Raw genomic sequence first — 14,432 nt, 5'->3', positions numbered from 1 at the left:
TCTGAACTTGGTGAAAACAGTGAAAAGAAATGAGTTTTCCTCAGAAAAAGCCCTCCCTTCATTTCCAGCAGTTTAAGATGCTGAGCTGTGTGTAGACATCACCCTTTGACCCCAGTCAAGCTCAGAGTGGGGGGGGGGTGGGGATAGCAGACCAGGGTTCCACCTTACCTGCCAATAGCCTGCTGGGTAACCCCAGGCACGATGCCTCACCTGTCTGGCTCCTCTTTCCTTATCTGTCTGCTAAGTCACTTCAATCGTGTCTGACTCTGTGCAACCCCGGAGACGGCAGCCCACCAGGCTCCCCCATCCCTGGGATTCTCCAGGCAAGAACACTGGAGTGGGTTGCCATTTCCTTCTCCAGTGCATGAAAGGGAAAAGTGAAAATGAAGTCGCTCAGTCGTGTCTGACTCCTAGCGAGCCCATGGACTGCAGCCCACCAGGCTCCTCCATCCATGGGATTTTGCAGGCAAGAGTACTGGAGTGGGGTGCCATTGCCTTCTCCATCCTTATCTGTCAAATGAGAGCAAAGGCCTAAATGATCTCAGAGGCTCTGGGAGTCCTCAAAGGTGACCACGTGTGCGGAGCAGAATCCAGGGATTTTCCCAGGATGGTTTTCCAAAGGAGTAGCTGATGCCTAGAAACAGCACGTGAGAAGCCACAGCTGTGGGAGTGAGAAAAGGAGAGAAGGAGAAAGAAGAGAGACCCCACGGTCCTGGTCCCCCCCCACCCACCTCCTGTGGAGTTTAATCCTCACAGCCTGTGTCTGACCCTCCCTGGGGAATAGTTGCTCCTGAGGGTTCTGAATTGGAGGAGCTTGTCATCAGTGACTCATGCTACATTTGCTGAAGGCCCGCACCTACTTCTTATTTCTCCTTTCATGTCCTTCTGCACCATTTGTCATCCTCGCCAAGTATCAGGAGGTCACTCCTCCATAGGAAACCAGAGGGTTGGACCAGAGAGGAACCTTTGAGATGGAGTCACCCTCCTCTTTGAGGAAACTGGGGCTCAGAGAGAGGAGGTAGTTGGGGCTCAGAGAGAGGAGGTAGTTAGGACTCAGACCCCTGCCTCCTGTCCTGCTCCCTGGCACCCCTGTGCAGAGGGTGGCCCTGTGGGCTGGCAACCTGCTATCTGTTGTGGATGTCTTTGCCTCCTTCCATCTGAATTTTAGGAAAGCCGGAGTGCCTCTGCCAAAGAGAAGACAGAGACTGGCTAAAGCACCCTTTATACTGGGGTGAGAAGCCAATGCCCCCACCCTAGCCCCCTCTTATTACCTGGCTTTCTGAGCACTAAGTGGAAATGGGTGTTAAGTGGGCCAGATTCTCTGCTTACCTGTGGAACAAAAACGTGTTCTCGCATTCATAACACTCGGCAAGCACTAGGCTTCTGCTCCAGAGAGCAGACCCCAGCCCGAGCTTCCGGAGCTTGGGGCTTCTTGCTTCCAGCCGCTCTCCAGACGAAGCCTTCCCATTGGCTGCCGGTGATGTCATCGCCTGCCAGGTTGACCATCCCCAGCTAAGACCCAGTGCTAATTGCTTGGCTCATGTTTTTGTGGAGATGAAGTGTTCTACTCCCCAGAGACACAAGAGTCACCCACAGGGGAGCACTGACCTTGAATGTCTAAAAATGACTCCAGCTCGGCCACCGCGACGGCTGCTCCAGGTCTGGGCGTGCAGGCCCCCTTTGTCATCGGGGGGCCGGGGGCTGCAAACTCAGGCCCGAAGACCCAGCAGTCCTGTCGCTCGGAGGCCGAGGCGCTCCCCGGCTTCCCCGGGAGCCCCGCCTCACCCCGCGGGCCGCAGTCCCAGCAGGCGGCTAAGGTGGCCTCTCTCCCCGCCCAGGTCCACTTCGGACGTTGGCAGCAAGACTAGGATGGCCGAGTCCGCGGGGCCCGAGCCCGCCCAGCTGCACGACAGCGCCTCCTTCGCGCAGGTGTCCCGAGGCCCCGTGTCCGTGGCGCAGTTGGATCAGTCGGCTTTAAATTACTCAGGTGGGCTAGAGGAGAAAAGTCTGGAAGAAGCACGCGCCCTGCCCCAGCGTCACCCCCCCTACCTCTGTTCTTTGCCTCCCCCGCTCTTCACCTTCTGTCCGCCAGGCTCAGGGATCAAAGCGGCTGTATTTCTGGATCTCCTGTAGCCCTGGCTAGAAGAGCTACTGCTTTTATTTGTTTACAATATCTGAAATCTGACAAAATACTAAGATATATTACAGTCAGGGTGGATGTTAACATCTTTCCAGACCTCAGACCTTTAAAAAAAGCAATCCGGATACAACTGTGTACCCCCAACTCATTCCCCTTCTCCCCAGAGGTAATTACAGTCCTTAAGTAGTAGGTGTTAACATTTCACTACGTTACAACAATATACTGTATTAATGCTATATATATTTTAAATTTACATAAGTGATGCCAAGCTATACCTTTCCTTTTGCACTATTTTCTTGATTAAACATTGTTAGCAAGGGTTCTCCAGGTTGCTACACTCATATTGATCCAGTTCATTTGTTTACACTGCCATGTGGTATTCCATTATGAGATATGCCACAGTTGATCCTGTCCCCTGATGAGGGACATACTGGTTGTTTCCAGTGTTTCGCTGTTACAAACAATGAATGTGGAGGTTTGGACATGCCCTAATGGGTTTTTTCTTGTAACCAAACCATTCCTTTTAGGCTAAAACACCCAGTTGTCAATACTTAGTAAAGCATAGTGTGTCCAGAAATTCCACCAATGAAACCCATTCCTTTTGGTTCCTCTTCTTGGCTCTTTAAGAACACCCATCCTTCTGGGAGGAAAACCCCCGGCACCAAGGTGTCATTTCCTCTTGCCAGCAGATCAGGGGTGTGGGATGGGGATGGGGGAATTGGTGAAGGCTCGGCAAGGGGAGTTGAGCCATTGCATCTCTAGAAAGCCAGGTCCAAGTCTCAGCAGGTGACTCTACTACTGTCTGGGCAGGTGAGCAGGGGCTGAGGCTACAGGTGGAAATCTGTTGCCCCCCGCCCCCCAGGAGCTCCTTCTCCAATGCCAGAATCCTCCTATTTCCCAGCTTCCCGAGCTTGTGCAGATGTTAGCCCAGTGGGCAAGGCGCTGGCTTAATCTCACCCATCCATCTCCTCCATGCCAGGTAATACGGTGCCAGCAGTGTTCGCCATCCCAGCTGCCAACAGACCTGGTTTCACCGGCTACTTCATCCCAACGCCCCCCTCGTCCTACAGGAACCAGGCCTGGATGTCCTACGCTGGAGAGAACGAGCTCCCCAGCCAGTGGGCTGATTCGGTGAGACCCTCGCTGATTCCCTGCTTGACATACTTCAGGGAGAAAATGAATGTGAGGCTGAGACTAAGTGTTTTGTTATCTCAGGGCCCCTCTCACCAACCAGGTGTCGAAAGTCAGCCTTGAGAAGAGGCAGTTGGCAATTGGAGGGGGTTGGGGTTGAGGGACTGGTGGTGGTGGTGGTGATATCCTTTGATAGAGATGTCTGAGAACCACTTTCAGTCAGATTCCACCTCTTCCTGGAGGGCACCCTTAATCAAATACATTTTTATATTAACTGTCAATTTTTGAGTATTTTCTATGTGCCAGACACCATGTTAGATGTTCTATTTATGTTGTCTTAATCTACACAAGACCCATAATGTAGGTATTATTGTTGTTCCTATGATGTATCCAGCATTCAGACCTGCATCTTCCCAGCTCCAAAGCCTGTACCAAGTTTGTTCCTTTCAACTTTAAAATCCTATAAGAATTTTAGTTGCAATACCAGAAAAAGAAGTATTAGAAGCCCAGGACAGAACTACTTTGCATGTAGATCCGAAAGCTTTCTGCATGTCTTCAGCTGAAGACTGTCTTGTCACAGTCCCCTGGTTTCTTCCTTATACGAGTAGGAGTTTATGGCACAGTTGACTTGGCCCAGCCTAGACCAAAGAAGGGCAGCGACCAGCTGAACCTGAATATGCACACCCAGACCTGCCTTTCGGCCACCTGTTAAAGCACTGCCAAATGAAAAACAAAAAGCAGGCAAACAGAAGTAGCACAGTGATGGCCCCTAGAGTGGGTGTGAGACCCTCCGTCACGGATAAGAAAGGCAGGCTGTCTTCTGAAGGCCTGTGTTCATTTTAGCGTTTGTTTCAGCATTTGTCAATACACATTGACACCCAAGGCCTGTGTCAACTTTGCTCTCTGTCCAGACCCCTGGGGTCCATTCTGTCTACCCCTCAGGTTCACTTCAGCCCCAGCATTGGTGTCTGCTCTTATTGTAGTGATGCCACATTTAAGCATCGTCAGGGTAAAACTACCCTACATATTTATTAATTTTCCTGGTGATCAAAGCTTATCCCTGAGCTTCCCTGGTGGCTCAGTGGCAAAGAATCCACCTGCCAATGCAGGAGACACATGCATTGTGTCTCCCGATCCCTGATTCGGGAAAATTCCACGTGCCACAGAGCAACTAAGCCCACACGCCACAACTATTGAGCCTGTGCTCTAGAGCCCGTGCTTCGCAACGAGAGAAGCCACCGCAAGGAGAGGCCTGAGTAGTGCAGAGAGAGAGTAGCTCCCGCTCTCGCAACTAGAAAAAAGCTCACACAGCAATGAAGACCTAGCACTGCCATAAATAAATAAATAAAATTGTATATTTAAAAAGTTATCTTTTAAAACTCATTCCTTTACTTGCCAAAATATCTTTAAAATATGTGCTATCTTGAATTTTAACATTCTGGAATGAATTACATCCTTCTCCCCTTCTTTAGAAGAAAAACATGATTTAATTTGTCTTTAACAAATGATTCAACATCATTATTATGCCTCACTGTACTAAAATGACTTCTGTAAGATGGGCTCTGATGGTTTGTAGAATTACTTCCCCTGTGTCAAACATCTCCAAACTATGCTTTTTGGAATTACTACAAGGCTTAGTATGGTTTTTCTTTCTCCTGACCTTGCTCCCAGCTCACTCCTTCTATTGCTGCCAATGTCCCCATTTTCAGATACGCTGCTGCTGCTGCTAAGTCACTTCAGTCGTGTCCGACTCTGTGCGACCCCATAGACGGCAGCCCACCAGGCTTCCCCATCCCTGGGATTCTCTAGGCAAGAATACTGGAGTGGGTTGCTATTTCCTTCTCCAATGCATGAAAGTGAAAAGTGAAAGTGAAATCGCTCAGTTGTGTCCAACTCTTAGCGACCCCATGGACTGCAGCCCACCAGGCTCCTCCATCCATGGATTTTCCAGACAAGAGTACTGGAGTGGGGTGCCATTACCTTCTCCGACTTTCAGATATACTCACCCTTAAATATGCTTTGCCTAATGTACTATTATCTGCAAATGAGGCACGTCTGAGCTCATTAGAGTTGTTTGTAGAGTTGGAGTAAATAAACTCTAAGAGAGTAACTAGAGGCATTCCCTACTGATAAGTCTACACATTTTAGTGTGGGAGTGTTTGGCCTGTGTTCTGGTTGTTAGTGGGCCTTTTTTGCTTCCTTTGTCTTGCTCAGCTCTTCTAAACAGCTGAAATCACAGGGTGTGCGTTGATCAGTTCAGATTTTATTTGACTCCGTAATTTCACTAGCAATCTAAATATAATGTGTACTTTTCAGAAAGTAGATGGTACTTAACTTTTGCTAATTAGTCAGTAAACCTGCAGCTTTGTCAGCTCACCCTCTGTGTGCAGGGTGCGCTGGGTGCCTGGCAGGAGTCAGCAGATGTATTTATAAAACCTTGGCCCTTGCCTTCAAGATACTTAGAGATAACACTTAGCCAGGCTTATGGCGACATAACTCTGATGCCTCTGGTTTCATGTTGCCTTAAAAATGAAGGAAAGGTAACCCAGCAAATCAAAACCTAATCTTCTGGACAGGATGACTTGATCACCGCATTCCCCCACCCCATCCCCAGTGTGAGGGAGAGCTAGTTTCTTATTAGCTGTTTTTAAGAGAAAAATGATTGCTACAGCCTAGATGGGTCTTTCATGGAGCCCACTTACTATCTGCAGGTAAGCAGGTATGGCCCCTTGCGTGGAACACAGTAGCCAGGGACCAAGCTGGGAGGTCGGGTGCTTTATCGCATTTGAAAGACGGCACAGGAGGTTCAGAGGGACCAGTTGATAAAGATATTCAGATATTCTTTCAGCTTGAGAAAGATATTCCATTGGAGAAAATGTTCACCTTCTGGCATCACCACCTCAATGGACATGAGTTTGAGCAAACTCCAGGAGACAGTGAAGGACAGGGAAGCCTGGTATGCTGTAGTCCATGGGGTCAGAAAGAGTCCAACATGTCTTAGCAACTGAACAAAAACCACATCCATGTGAGATGAAAAAAGTGCCTACCCTCAGCTGGTGTTAGTGGTAAAGAACCCGACTGCCAGTGCAGGAGATTTAAGAGACGTGGGTTCTATCCCTGGGTTGGGAAGACCCTCTGGAGGAGGCCATGGCAACCCACTCCAGTATTCTTGCCTGTAGAATCCCATGGACAGAGAGTTTGGCGGGCTAGAGTCCATAAGGGTCCCACGGAGTCGGACACGACTGAAGTGACTTTGCATGTATGCACACATGTGCCATTTGGATGTCTGGCCTTCCTGATTCCAGGTATCCAGATGTAAGGAGCTAGCTTGCATAACACCTGGACCTGGCTTGATAAATAGATTTCATTCCTGGCGCTAGATGGAGAGGGATTGGGAAGGAGTTACCAGGCTCAGCAGGAAACTGCTGTTGTCTAAAGGGGATGCTTCCCATGGGCACTGGCTACACAAGGACTGATGTTTGGCAGTCCTGGATTTTGGTCCACAAGGTGTGGTGGGTCCCACCTGCATCTCCTGTAAGAGAGGTAGAGTATGTCATTTCCTCATCTTCTGCACTTCTGAAGGGAACATTTCATGCAAAGATGGGCACAATAAAGGACAGAAATGGTACGGACCTAACAGAAGCAGAAGATATTAAGAAGAGGTGGCAGAGGTGGCAAGAATACACAGAAGAACTATACAAAAAAGATCTTTACAACCCAGATAACCACAATGGTGTGATCACTCACTTAGAACCAGACATCCTGGAGTGCAAAGTCAAGTGGGCCCTGTGAAACATCACTGCGAACAAAGCTAGTGGAGATGATGGAATTCCAGTTGAGCTATTTCAAATCCTAAAAGATGATGCTGTGAAAGTACTACACTCAATATGCCAGCAAATCTGGAAAATTCAGCAGTGGCGACAGGACTGGAAAAGTTATTTTCATTCCAATCCCAAAGAAAAGCAATGCCAAAGAAGGCTCAAACTACCACATAATTGCACTCATCTCATATGCTAGCAAAGTAATGCTCAAAATTCTCCAAGCCAGGCTTCAACAGTATGTGAACTGTGAACTTCCAGATGTTCAAGCTGGTTTTAAAAAAGGCAGAGGAACCAGAGATCAAATTGCCAACATCCGTTGCATCATCAAAAAAGCAAGAGAGTTCCAGAAAAATATCTACTTCTGCTTTATTGACTATACCAACCCTTTGACTGTGTGGATCACAACAAACTGTGGAAAATTCTTAAAGAGATGGGAATACCAGACCACCTGACCTGCTTTCTGAGACATCTGTATGCTGGTCAAGAAGCCACAGTTAGAACTGAACATGGAACAACAGACTGGTTCCAAATCGGGAAAGGAGTACATCAAGGTTGTATATTGTCACCCTGCTTATTTAACTTCTATGCAGAGTACATCATGAGAAATGCTGGGCTGGATGAAGCACAAGCTGGAATCAAGATTGCCAAGAGAAATATCAGTCACCTCAGATATGCAGATGACACAACCATTATGGCAGAAAGCAAAGAACTGAAAGAGCCTCTTGGTGAAACTGAAAGAAGAGAGTGAAAAAGTTGGCTTAAAACTCAACATTCAGAAAACTAAGATCATGGCATCCGGTCCCATCACTTCATGGCAAATAGATGGGGAAACAGTGGAAGCAGTGACGGACTTTACTTTTTTGAGCTCCAGAATCACTGCAGATGGTGACTGCAGCCATGAAATTAAAAGATGCTTGCTCTTTGGAAGGAAAGTTATGACCAACCTAGACAGCATATTAAAAAGCAGAGACATTACTTTGCTAACAAAGGTCCCTCTAGTCAAAGCTATGGTTTTTCCAGTAGTCATGTATGGATGTGAGATTTGGACTATAAAGAAAGCTGAGCGCCGAAAAATTGATGCTTTTGAACCATGGTGTTGGAGAAGACTCTTGAGAGTCCCTTGGACTGCAAGGAGATCCAACCAGTCCATCCTAAAGGAAATCAGTCCAGAATATTCATTGGAAGGACTGATGCTGAAGCTGAAACGCCAATACTTTGGCCAACTGATGCAAAGAACTGACTCATTTGCAAAGACCCTGGTGCTGGGAAAGATTGAAGGCAGGAGGAGAAGGGGATAACAGAGGATGAGATGGTTGGATTGCATCACCGACTCCACAATGGAGATGAGTTTGAGTAAACTCCAGGAGTTGGTGATGGACAGGGAGCCCTGGCGTGCTGCAGTCCTTGGGGTCACAAAGAGTTGGACACGACTGAGCAACTGAACGGAACTGAACCGGTGGAGTCCAGTGCCCCAGCCTGTCCCAGCCACCAGCACGAAGTCAGTTAATGCTGCAGAGCTGGGAGGTCTCAATAGTTGGACACTGACCTCAGCTCCACCTAAACTTGAAATCCAGGGAAAGGGGACATGGCAGCTTCTTTCACAAACAGGGCACCAGGTGCCTATCCTTCAGTGATTTTCAAAGTATGCTGCTCAGAACCCTGGGTTCTAAGACACTCCCTTCTGTGTACCATGCACAGTTCAGGGCACAGTGATAAGCAGGTGAGACATGGTTTTGCCTTCACAAGTCGATGCCTGAGATGAGTGATGAAGTCATGAGTGATGACTAGTTATGGAATTTACAGGAAGCCCTTGACTAATATAGGGCTGGGGAAGGTCTCTCAGAAGAAAAGCAGTGTGAAGTGAGACTTGACAGGCAAATCCTGTGTCCTGGCCTTGTGCTCTGTTCCCCCAGTTAATTACCAGTGTGTCCCCAGCTCACATGGCCCAAGGACTTGGACAGTCTGACTCCAGTTTTCCTCTAAGATGCAAGTGCAATGTATTTGCAACTTCGTCTTTCTTTGCCAGGTCTTGTAGGGAAATTAAAGCCCCAAACTTTGGGACATCCCATCACTTCTTTCATTATTCGGGTCCTCCCTGGTTCTCTCCCAGGTTCTCAGATCCTGTCTCCTCTCTACCTCCAGTGGGTCCACCCCCTACACAGTGTTTCTTCCTACAGTACAGACCTTTCCTCTGCCTGCCACCCCTGGTGGCTCCCAGGCCAGGGACTGGGAGAGGCTGACGGGAGCTAGGAGGGGCCTGCTTTCTTACTACATGTTCACCCATCCAGAATTTCTGAATCATCACCCAACTTCATCCCACTCCATCCTTACCAGCTCCCACACATGCATCTCTGTAAAGAATGGGAACATGATGAATTCCTCAGAAGTGGGCCATAGAAAAGGTAACTCTGTAATTTGGTGTTCAGCGGCTTTCTGATCTGGTCCAGCCCACCCTTCTTCCTGAGCTCCTCCCACACCGCCCACACCCTCTGTGGTCAGACCACCTTACTGAACCTCCCTGGGGACACCGTCCTCCGTGTATTGCCAGGCCTCTGCATGGCTCTTCCTCTGCCTAGAATGCCCCTTCCACCTTGTCTTCCACAAAACAGCCTCTCCATCCTAGCCATCTCCTCTCCAGACTCAGCTAATATGCTTCTCCTGGAAAGCTGCCTTACTGTCCACATGTGTCCCATCCCCTGCAGCACCCCAGGGCCTACGTGATCCATGGGCACTTATCTCACAGTGATGCGACTAGCTTATGGGATATAAAGGTCTTTTGTGGATTACCCTGGAACAGCATCCCCATGTGTGGCCCTGTTTCTGTGGGCAAGTAGATCCTGAATTCTAAATCATTGTCCTGTCCATATTTCTAGAAGTGTCCATATTATTGGCATAGAACTATCTTCCACTTTTAATGAAAAGAAAATTTTTTCAAGAAGCCAAGATCTTATTCCAGATTCATGACATGATAGTTCAGTGATTAACTCCCAGCCTTGAAGCCAGCCTAGCCTGTCTCTGTGGCTTGTTAGCTGTGGCAGCTTTGACTGAGACACTGTTTTTGCTTCCTCTTCTGTAAAATAAGAGTAACAATACCTACCTCCTAGGAGAATTGCTTTGAGAATTAAATGAGATCATGATTGGAAAGCCCTTAGCACAGGGCTCGTTCAGCATTAACTGTTGTCATCAGTAACAAATCCCTGAGTCCTTTGAGGTCCTTAAAGAACCACATTTCTCTGCCTAGATGGTGCTTATATTAAAAAGGTAGCCAGGTAGATTCAGATGTAGACTGGGTATGTGCCCACTGTTTGCACAAAGTGTAAAATGCCTATTTAATTCATCCAACCAGCAGAACCAGTGAGTCCAAGTCACCTAGCTTTTATATCTGCACAATGGCGAGTTGCCTTCATTTTCTTCTAAATCTCTTTCCTTGTCCTCAATCCCCTCCTCCTTTGGTATCTAGTGTATCCTGTGACTTGAGCCCATTCCTGATACCTGGCCCTGTCTTCTCTCCCAACATGCTCTGCAGGTCCCCCTCCCGGGGTACATCGAGGCTTACCCCCGATCCCGGTATCAGCAGAACTCGCCCTCCAGGCTCCCTCGTCAGTACAGCCAGCCAGCCGGGCTGCACCCCAGCTTGGAGCAGGCCCCGGTGCCCTCCACAGCAGCCTCGCAGCAGAGCCTGGCGGACAACGACCCATCCGACACCCCCCTCACCAACATTTCCACGGCAGCCCTGGTGAAAGCCATCCGGGAAGAGGTGGCCAAGCTTGCCAAGAAACAGACAGACATGTTCGAGTTCCAGGTCTAATGCCTTCACCCCTTGAGACTTCCAGACTCTGAGGAAGCAGGCTTTGGGTTTTTCCAGGTGTGGTGGGACTGGAGACATGAGACGATGCAGGAGTCTTTCTCAGCCTCAGTTTCTAAAAAGGTGAACAGAGGGGCTTCTGGGAAACAGGAAACTCTTGAACAACGGGATGCTTGGCCTATTCAACTGACTGTATGTCAACAAGCCCGCATGTGGGACCATATGTTTGATACTCTGTTATGTTAACTGTTTGAGCTGTGGGTGTATTCCATCCCCTGTGGAGCCTTAGTCAGGAGAGACGAGACGCTTGCTAATCTGCAGATTCCTGTCCAGTACCACATTTTAACAGGTCACCAGAAGAGGGCAAGCACAGCTTTATCTTCAGTGACCTCTGCATGTTAACTGTTTCTGTGTTAAAGGCAATGCAGGCGTGTGAAGAAGCCCCAGACTGTTCTCTCATTCAGCCAGAACTGTAATTATCCAGTCACCTCCAGTCTCCAAGGGAGACACTGACTCCAGCCAAGAAACTTGAGTCCTTTTCTTTTAAAGGTTCATATTCAAAGTCAAATAAATTGGATGAAAATCAGGACTGTCAATGACTGCAGCTACACATAGTCCTGACTCTTCCCCCTCCCCCCAATTAATTCAACAAAGGCCAAGAAAGAGAGAAGATAAGAGGGAATGGTGGATTTGTGTTGACAGGTTCTTTGAAAAGGTGTTGTCATGTTGGAAATAGAGTATTCTGCAAGTTGGGCTCTAGCTGGAAGAGCATCGGTGCTAAGAGCTTTTAGGATCCTACAAAAGAAAAACGGGTTTTCTTTGCCCTGCAGTGAAGGTAATCTGAGAACAGAGCTTCTCTCTTTTTGGGGGGACAATAGATACATCGACTTTTACAAGGAAATCTCTGTCTCTTCAACAATGATGTCCAGCATGTGCTGCCCAGTGATACAAAAGGAAATAGTCATCAATGCCTATTGGAAGCAGGAATAGTGAACCCAGTCTCCCCAGGCTGCAGCCTCTGTTTATAGAAACTTCTGAATGTAGAAAATCTGTTGATTTATGTTCAAATGTAAATAACATTTTAAAAGGTGTATGGAGTTAGCCAGTCCCCTTCCATACTTGTCCCCATAATTAATAGACATAGGAGGACATTTGCCGCAATGGCGGGCTTCTGACCTCGTGACCATGATGTTGTAAGTTAGGCTTCCTGGCATGGTAGGTCAGCCTCCAGAGCTCTGGGTGGACATTGCCTTGCAGCCCTGAGGCACCAGCTGCTGACTATCAACGCTGACTTCGGGTAGCCCAGGGGAAGGGACACCCTGGTTCCATCACCAACTTTGGGAGCTGTGCTCAATGTCAAGGGCTTTCATGGTGTCTGTTGGGGAGTGAGGTCCTTTCCTGCCTTCACCCACGATCCATCTAGCTTCAGCTTGTATTCATCTCCTCTGAGTCCATCTTTCCATTCTCCTCATGAGTTTCTTTGGTCTTTACTGAGAGAAGAAGGTGGAAATTTTCAAATTGAGAGAAGAGTAGGAATGGAACTGATTAGAGTGAGAGAATCAAACTGTCAAAGCACAGACTTTTCAAAGAAGCTGTTTTTATTTCTCAATGGCAAATTGCCCTTTCTGCAATGTTCTGGAGACGATGTGTCATGGATCCCCCAAACCAGTCTCTTGTTCGGATGATATTAGGTAGCGTCCTTTTGGTATGCTGGTTGATCTTTCATAGTGTTAGTTTTTTGTTACTTAAAAAAAAAATCAGCTATAAATAAAATGTATTTTTGTAATTTCCATGTGTATATATGGTATATTTCTACCAATGGCCAGGTGTTGTAACCCAAAACCTAAATCAGTTTGCAAACACTGTGGACAGTGCAAGATTTTATTGACAGATGAACACAATGCCTAAGTCTATCCAAATAGGGATTCAGTGCACTTGAATGAACAAAGAGCCAAAGAAACTCAGCCTTTTCATGCAAACGGTATGAGTCTGATAAAGTCAGCTACATTGTCCCGCCTTATCAATGATATTACTATCTCATCAGTGCAATGATATCAACCCAGTACTTTGTCTACTTGGTAAATGCTTGGAAATACTGTATGTGAAAATGAAGTTTCAAGACCTTAGTGTAATTTAAATATATACACATGCTTCCAAGACAGTGTCTACACTTTGGATGTCCCAGTGACTCGCAGAGGAAGAGCCCACAGTGTGCTGTGGTCTGGGTCCAGTTGGCTAAGAGGATGCCGAAAAATCACGGCGAGCTGTGCAGAGTCCCCTGAGATAATGAGTCAGTCAGTGGAGATGACTACAAATACAGCATTCTAAGTCAGACACTCTTTTAAACTAGACACCACAGGTTTAAGAGCAGTATATGGGAGGAAAACCTTAAGTTGAGGAGAAATCAGTGTGTCCATGTTGTCCCACCAATGCAAAGATGGCCACCATTGTTTGATGTCCTGTGACTAAGATGGGGGTCCCTTTTCTGAAGAGTCTCCTGACCCTCAGGAGATGATAGATACCTATGGCTGGCCCTGAGACAAGGCAGGTGTTCAGAAGTGCCATGAGAGCCCAGAGATTCTGTGTTCCTCATGACCCTCCAGACAGTTGAAGAAACCTTGAAGAACCAGAGGACCTTTGGTGACGTCCAAGAAGGAAGCCAACGTTCGGAGAAGTGGAGTAACCTGCCCAGGCCTTCAGCCCCAGCCCACTTACTTGTGATCGGGCTTGCTTTCCATTTCACCATGCTGCCTGAACGCTTGTCTGTGATGCGTTTCTTGAACTGTGCTAGGAAGTTTAAAAAGTAGACAAGGGTTATATGAGGGACTCCCTACATTCTTGCAAAGGAAAAAGATGATTGAATACAGTGTATAGAGGGCAATGCATTTGTGGCATAATAAACATTTTTTGGAACTAGTTTCGATGTGAGTTTTCTGAGTTCATGAAAAGAAAAGCATTTTGGCTTTTTCTAGAGAGTGCCATCAAGGAAATGGGGTTCTCCACTGCTGTGGAAGACTTTAGGGGTGTATTCTTCTCTTAGTGCCATGGATCTAAACAGGCAGCCTGAGTTGACTAATGACTAAGACAGGGTGGATCATGTAGGAATCAGTTCTCTGGTGCCAGAAGTTATATTGTGCATTTGTTAATTTAAGAATTCAGCAGAAGGGCATGTATAATTTTTGGGTATTCTTGATGGAAGAATGGATAGGATATTGTTGGATTTGTGATTTTTTAAAAAAGAAAAAAAAAAAAAAACTCACAGTACAGATGGAGGAGGAGAAAAATTTAAATACCTGACTAAAATGCTTCTCTAACAGGCAGGAACTAACAAAATATATAAAAAGATTTAAATCCTGATTACCAATAAATAGGCTTCTTTTTCATACATAACATGTACACATTGTTTAATGAATAAAATAACAGATATTATTTTAAAGTCTGCGAACAGAATTTAAATGTAATTCACTCCTTGTTACACATCAGAAAGTAGTTTGGACTTTTCTAACAAAATACAGCCAAATGTGCTTAGGAAAAG

The 14,432-nt window shown here is 46.9% G+C and overlaps 1 protein-coding gene across 1 annotated transcript in view; it reads left to right on the top strand.

The window, feature by feature from the left end:
- Nucleotides 1–13,784, top strand: part of KIAA1549L (KIAA1549 like) — a 128,983-nt gene extending 115,199 nt beyond the window's left edge. Inside the window, exons 20-22 of the mRNA XM_070383083.1 lie at nt 1,839–1,987; nt 3,120–3,271; nt 10,619–13,784. Coding sequence (XP_070239184.1) covers nt 1,839–1,987; nt 3,120–3,271; nt 10,619–10,900 — 583 coding nt within the window. The 3' untranslated portion in view covers nt 10,901–13,784. The remainder of the gene's footprint in view (nt 1–1,838; nt 1,988–3,119; nt 3,272–10,618) is intronic.
- Nucleotides 13,785–14,432: the final 648 nt, after the last annotated feature.

This window comes from Bos mutus, chromosome 15 (genome assembly GCF_027580195.1).
Source record: "Bos mutus isolate GX-2022 chromosome 15, NWIPB_WYAK_1.1, whole genome shotgun sequence".
Classification (NCBI taxonomy): Eukaryota; Metazoa; Chordata; class Mammalia; order Artiodactyla; family Bovidae; genus Bos; species Bos mutus.
Note: the sequence above shows the minus strand (reverse complement) of the source record. Positions and strands in the feature narration are given on the sequence as shown.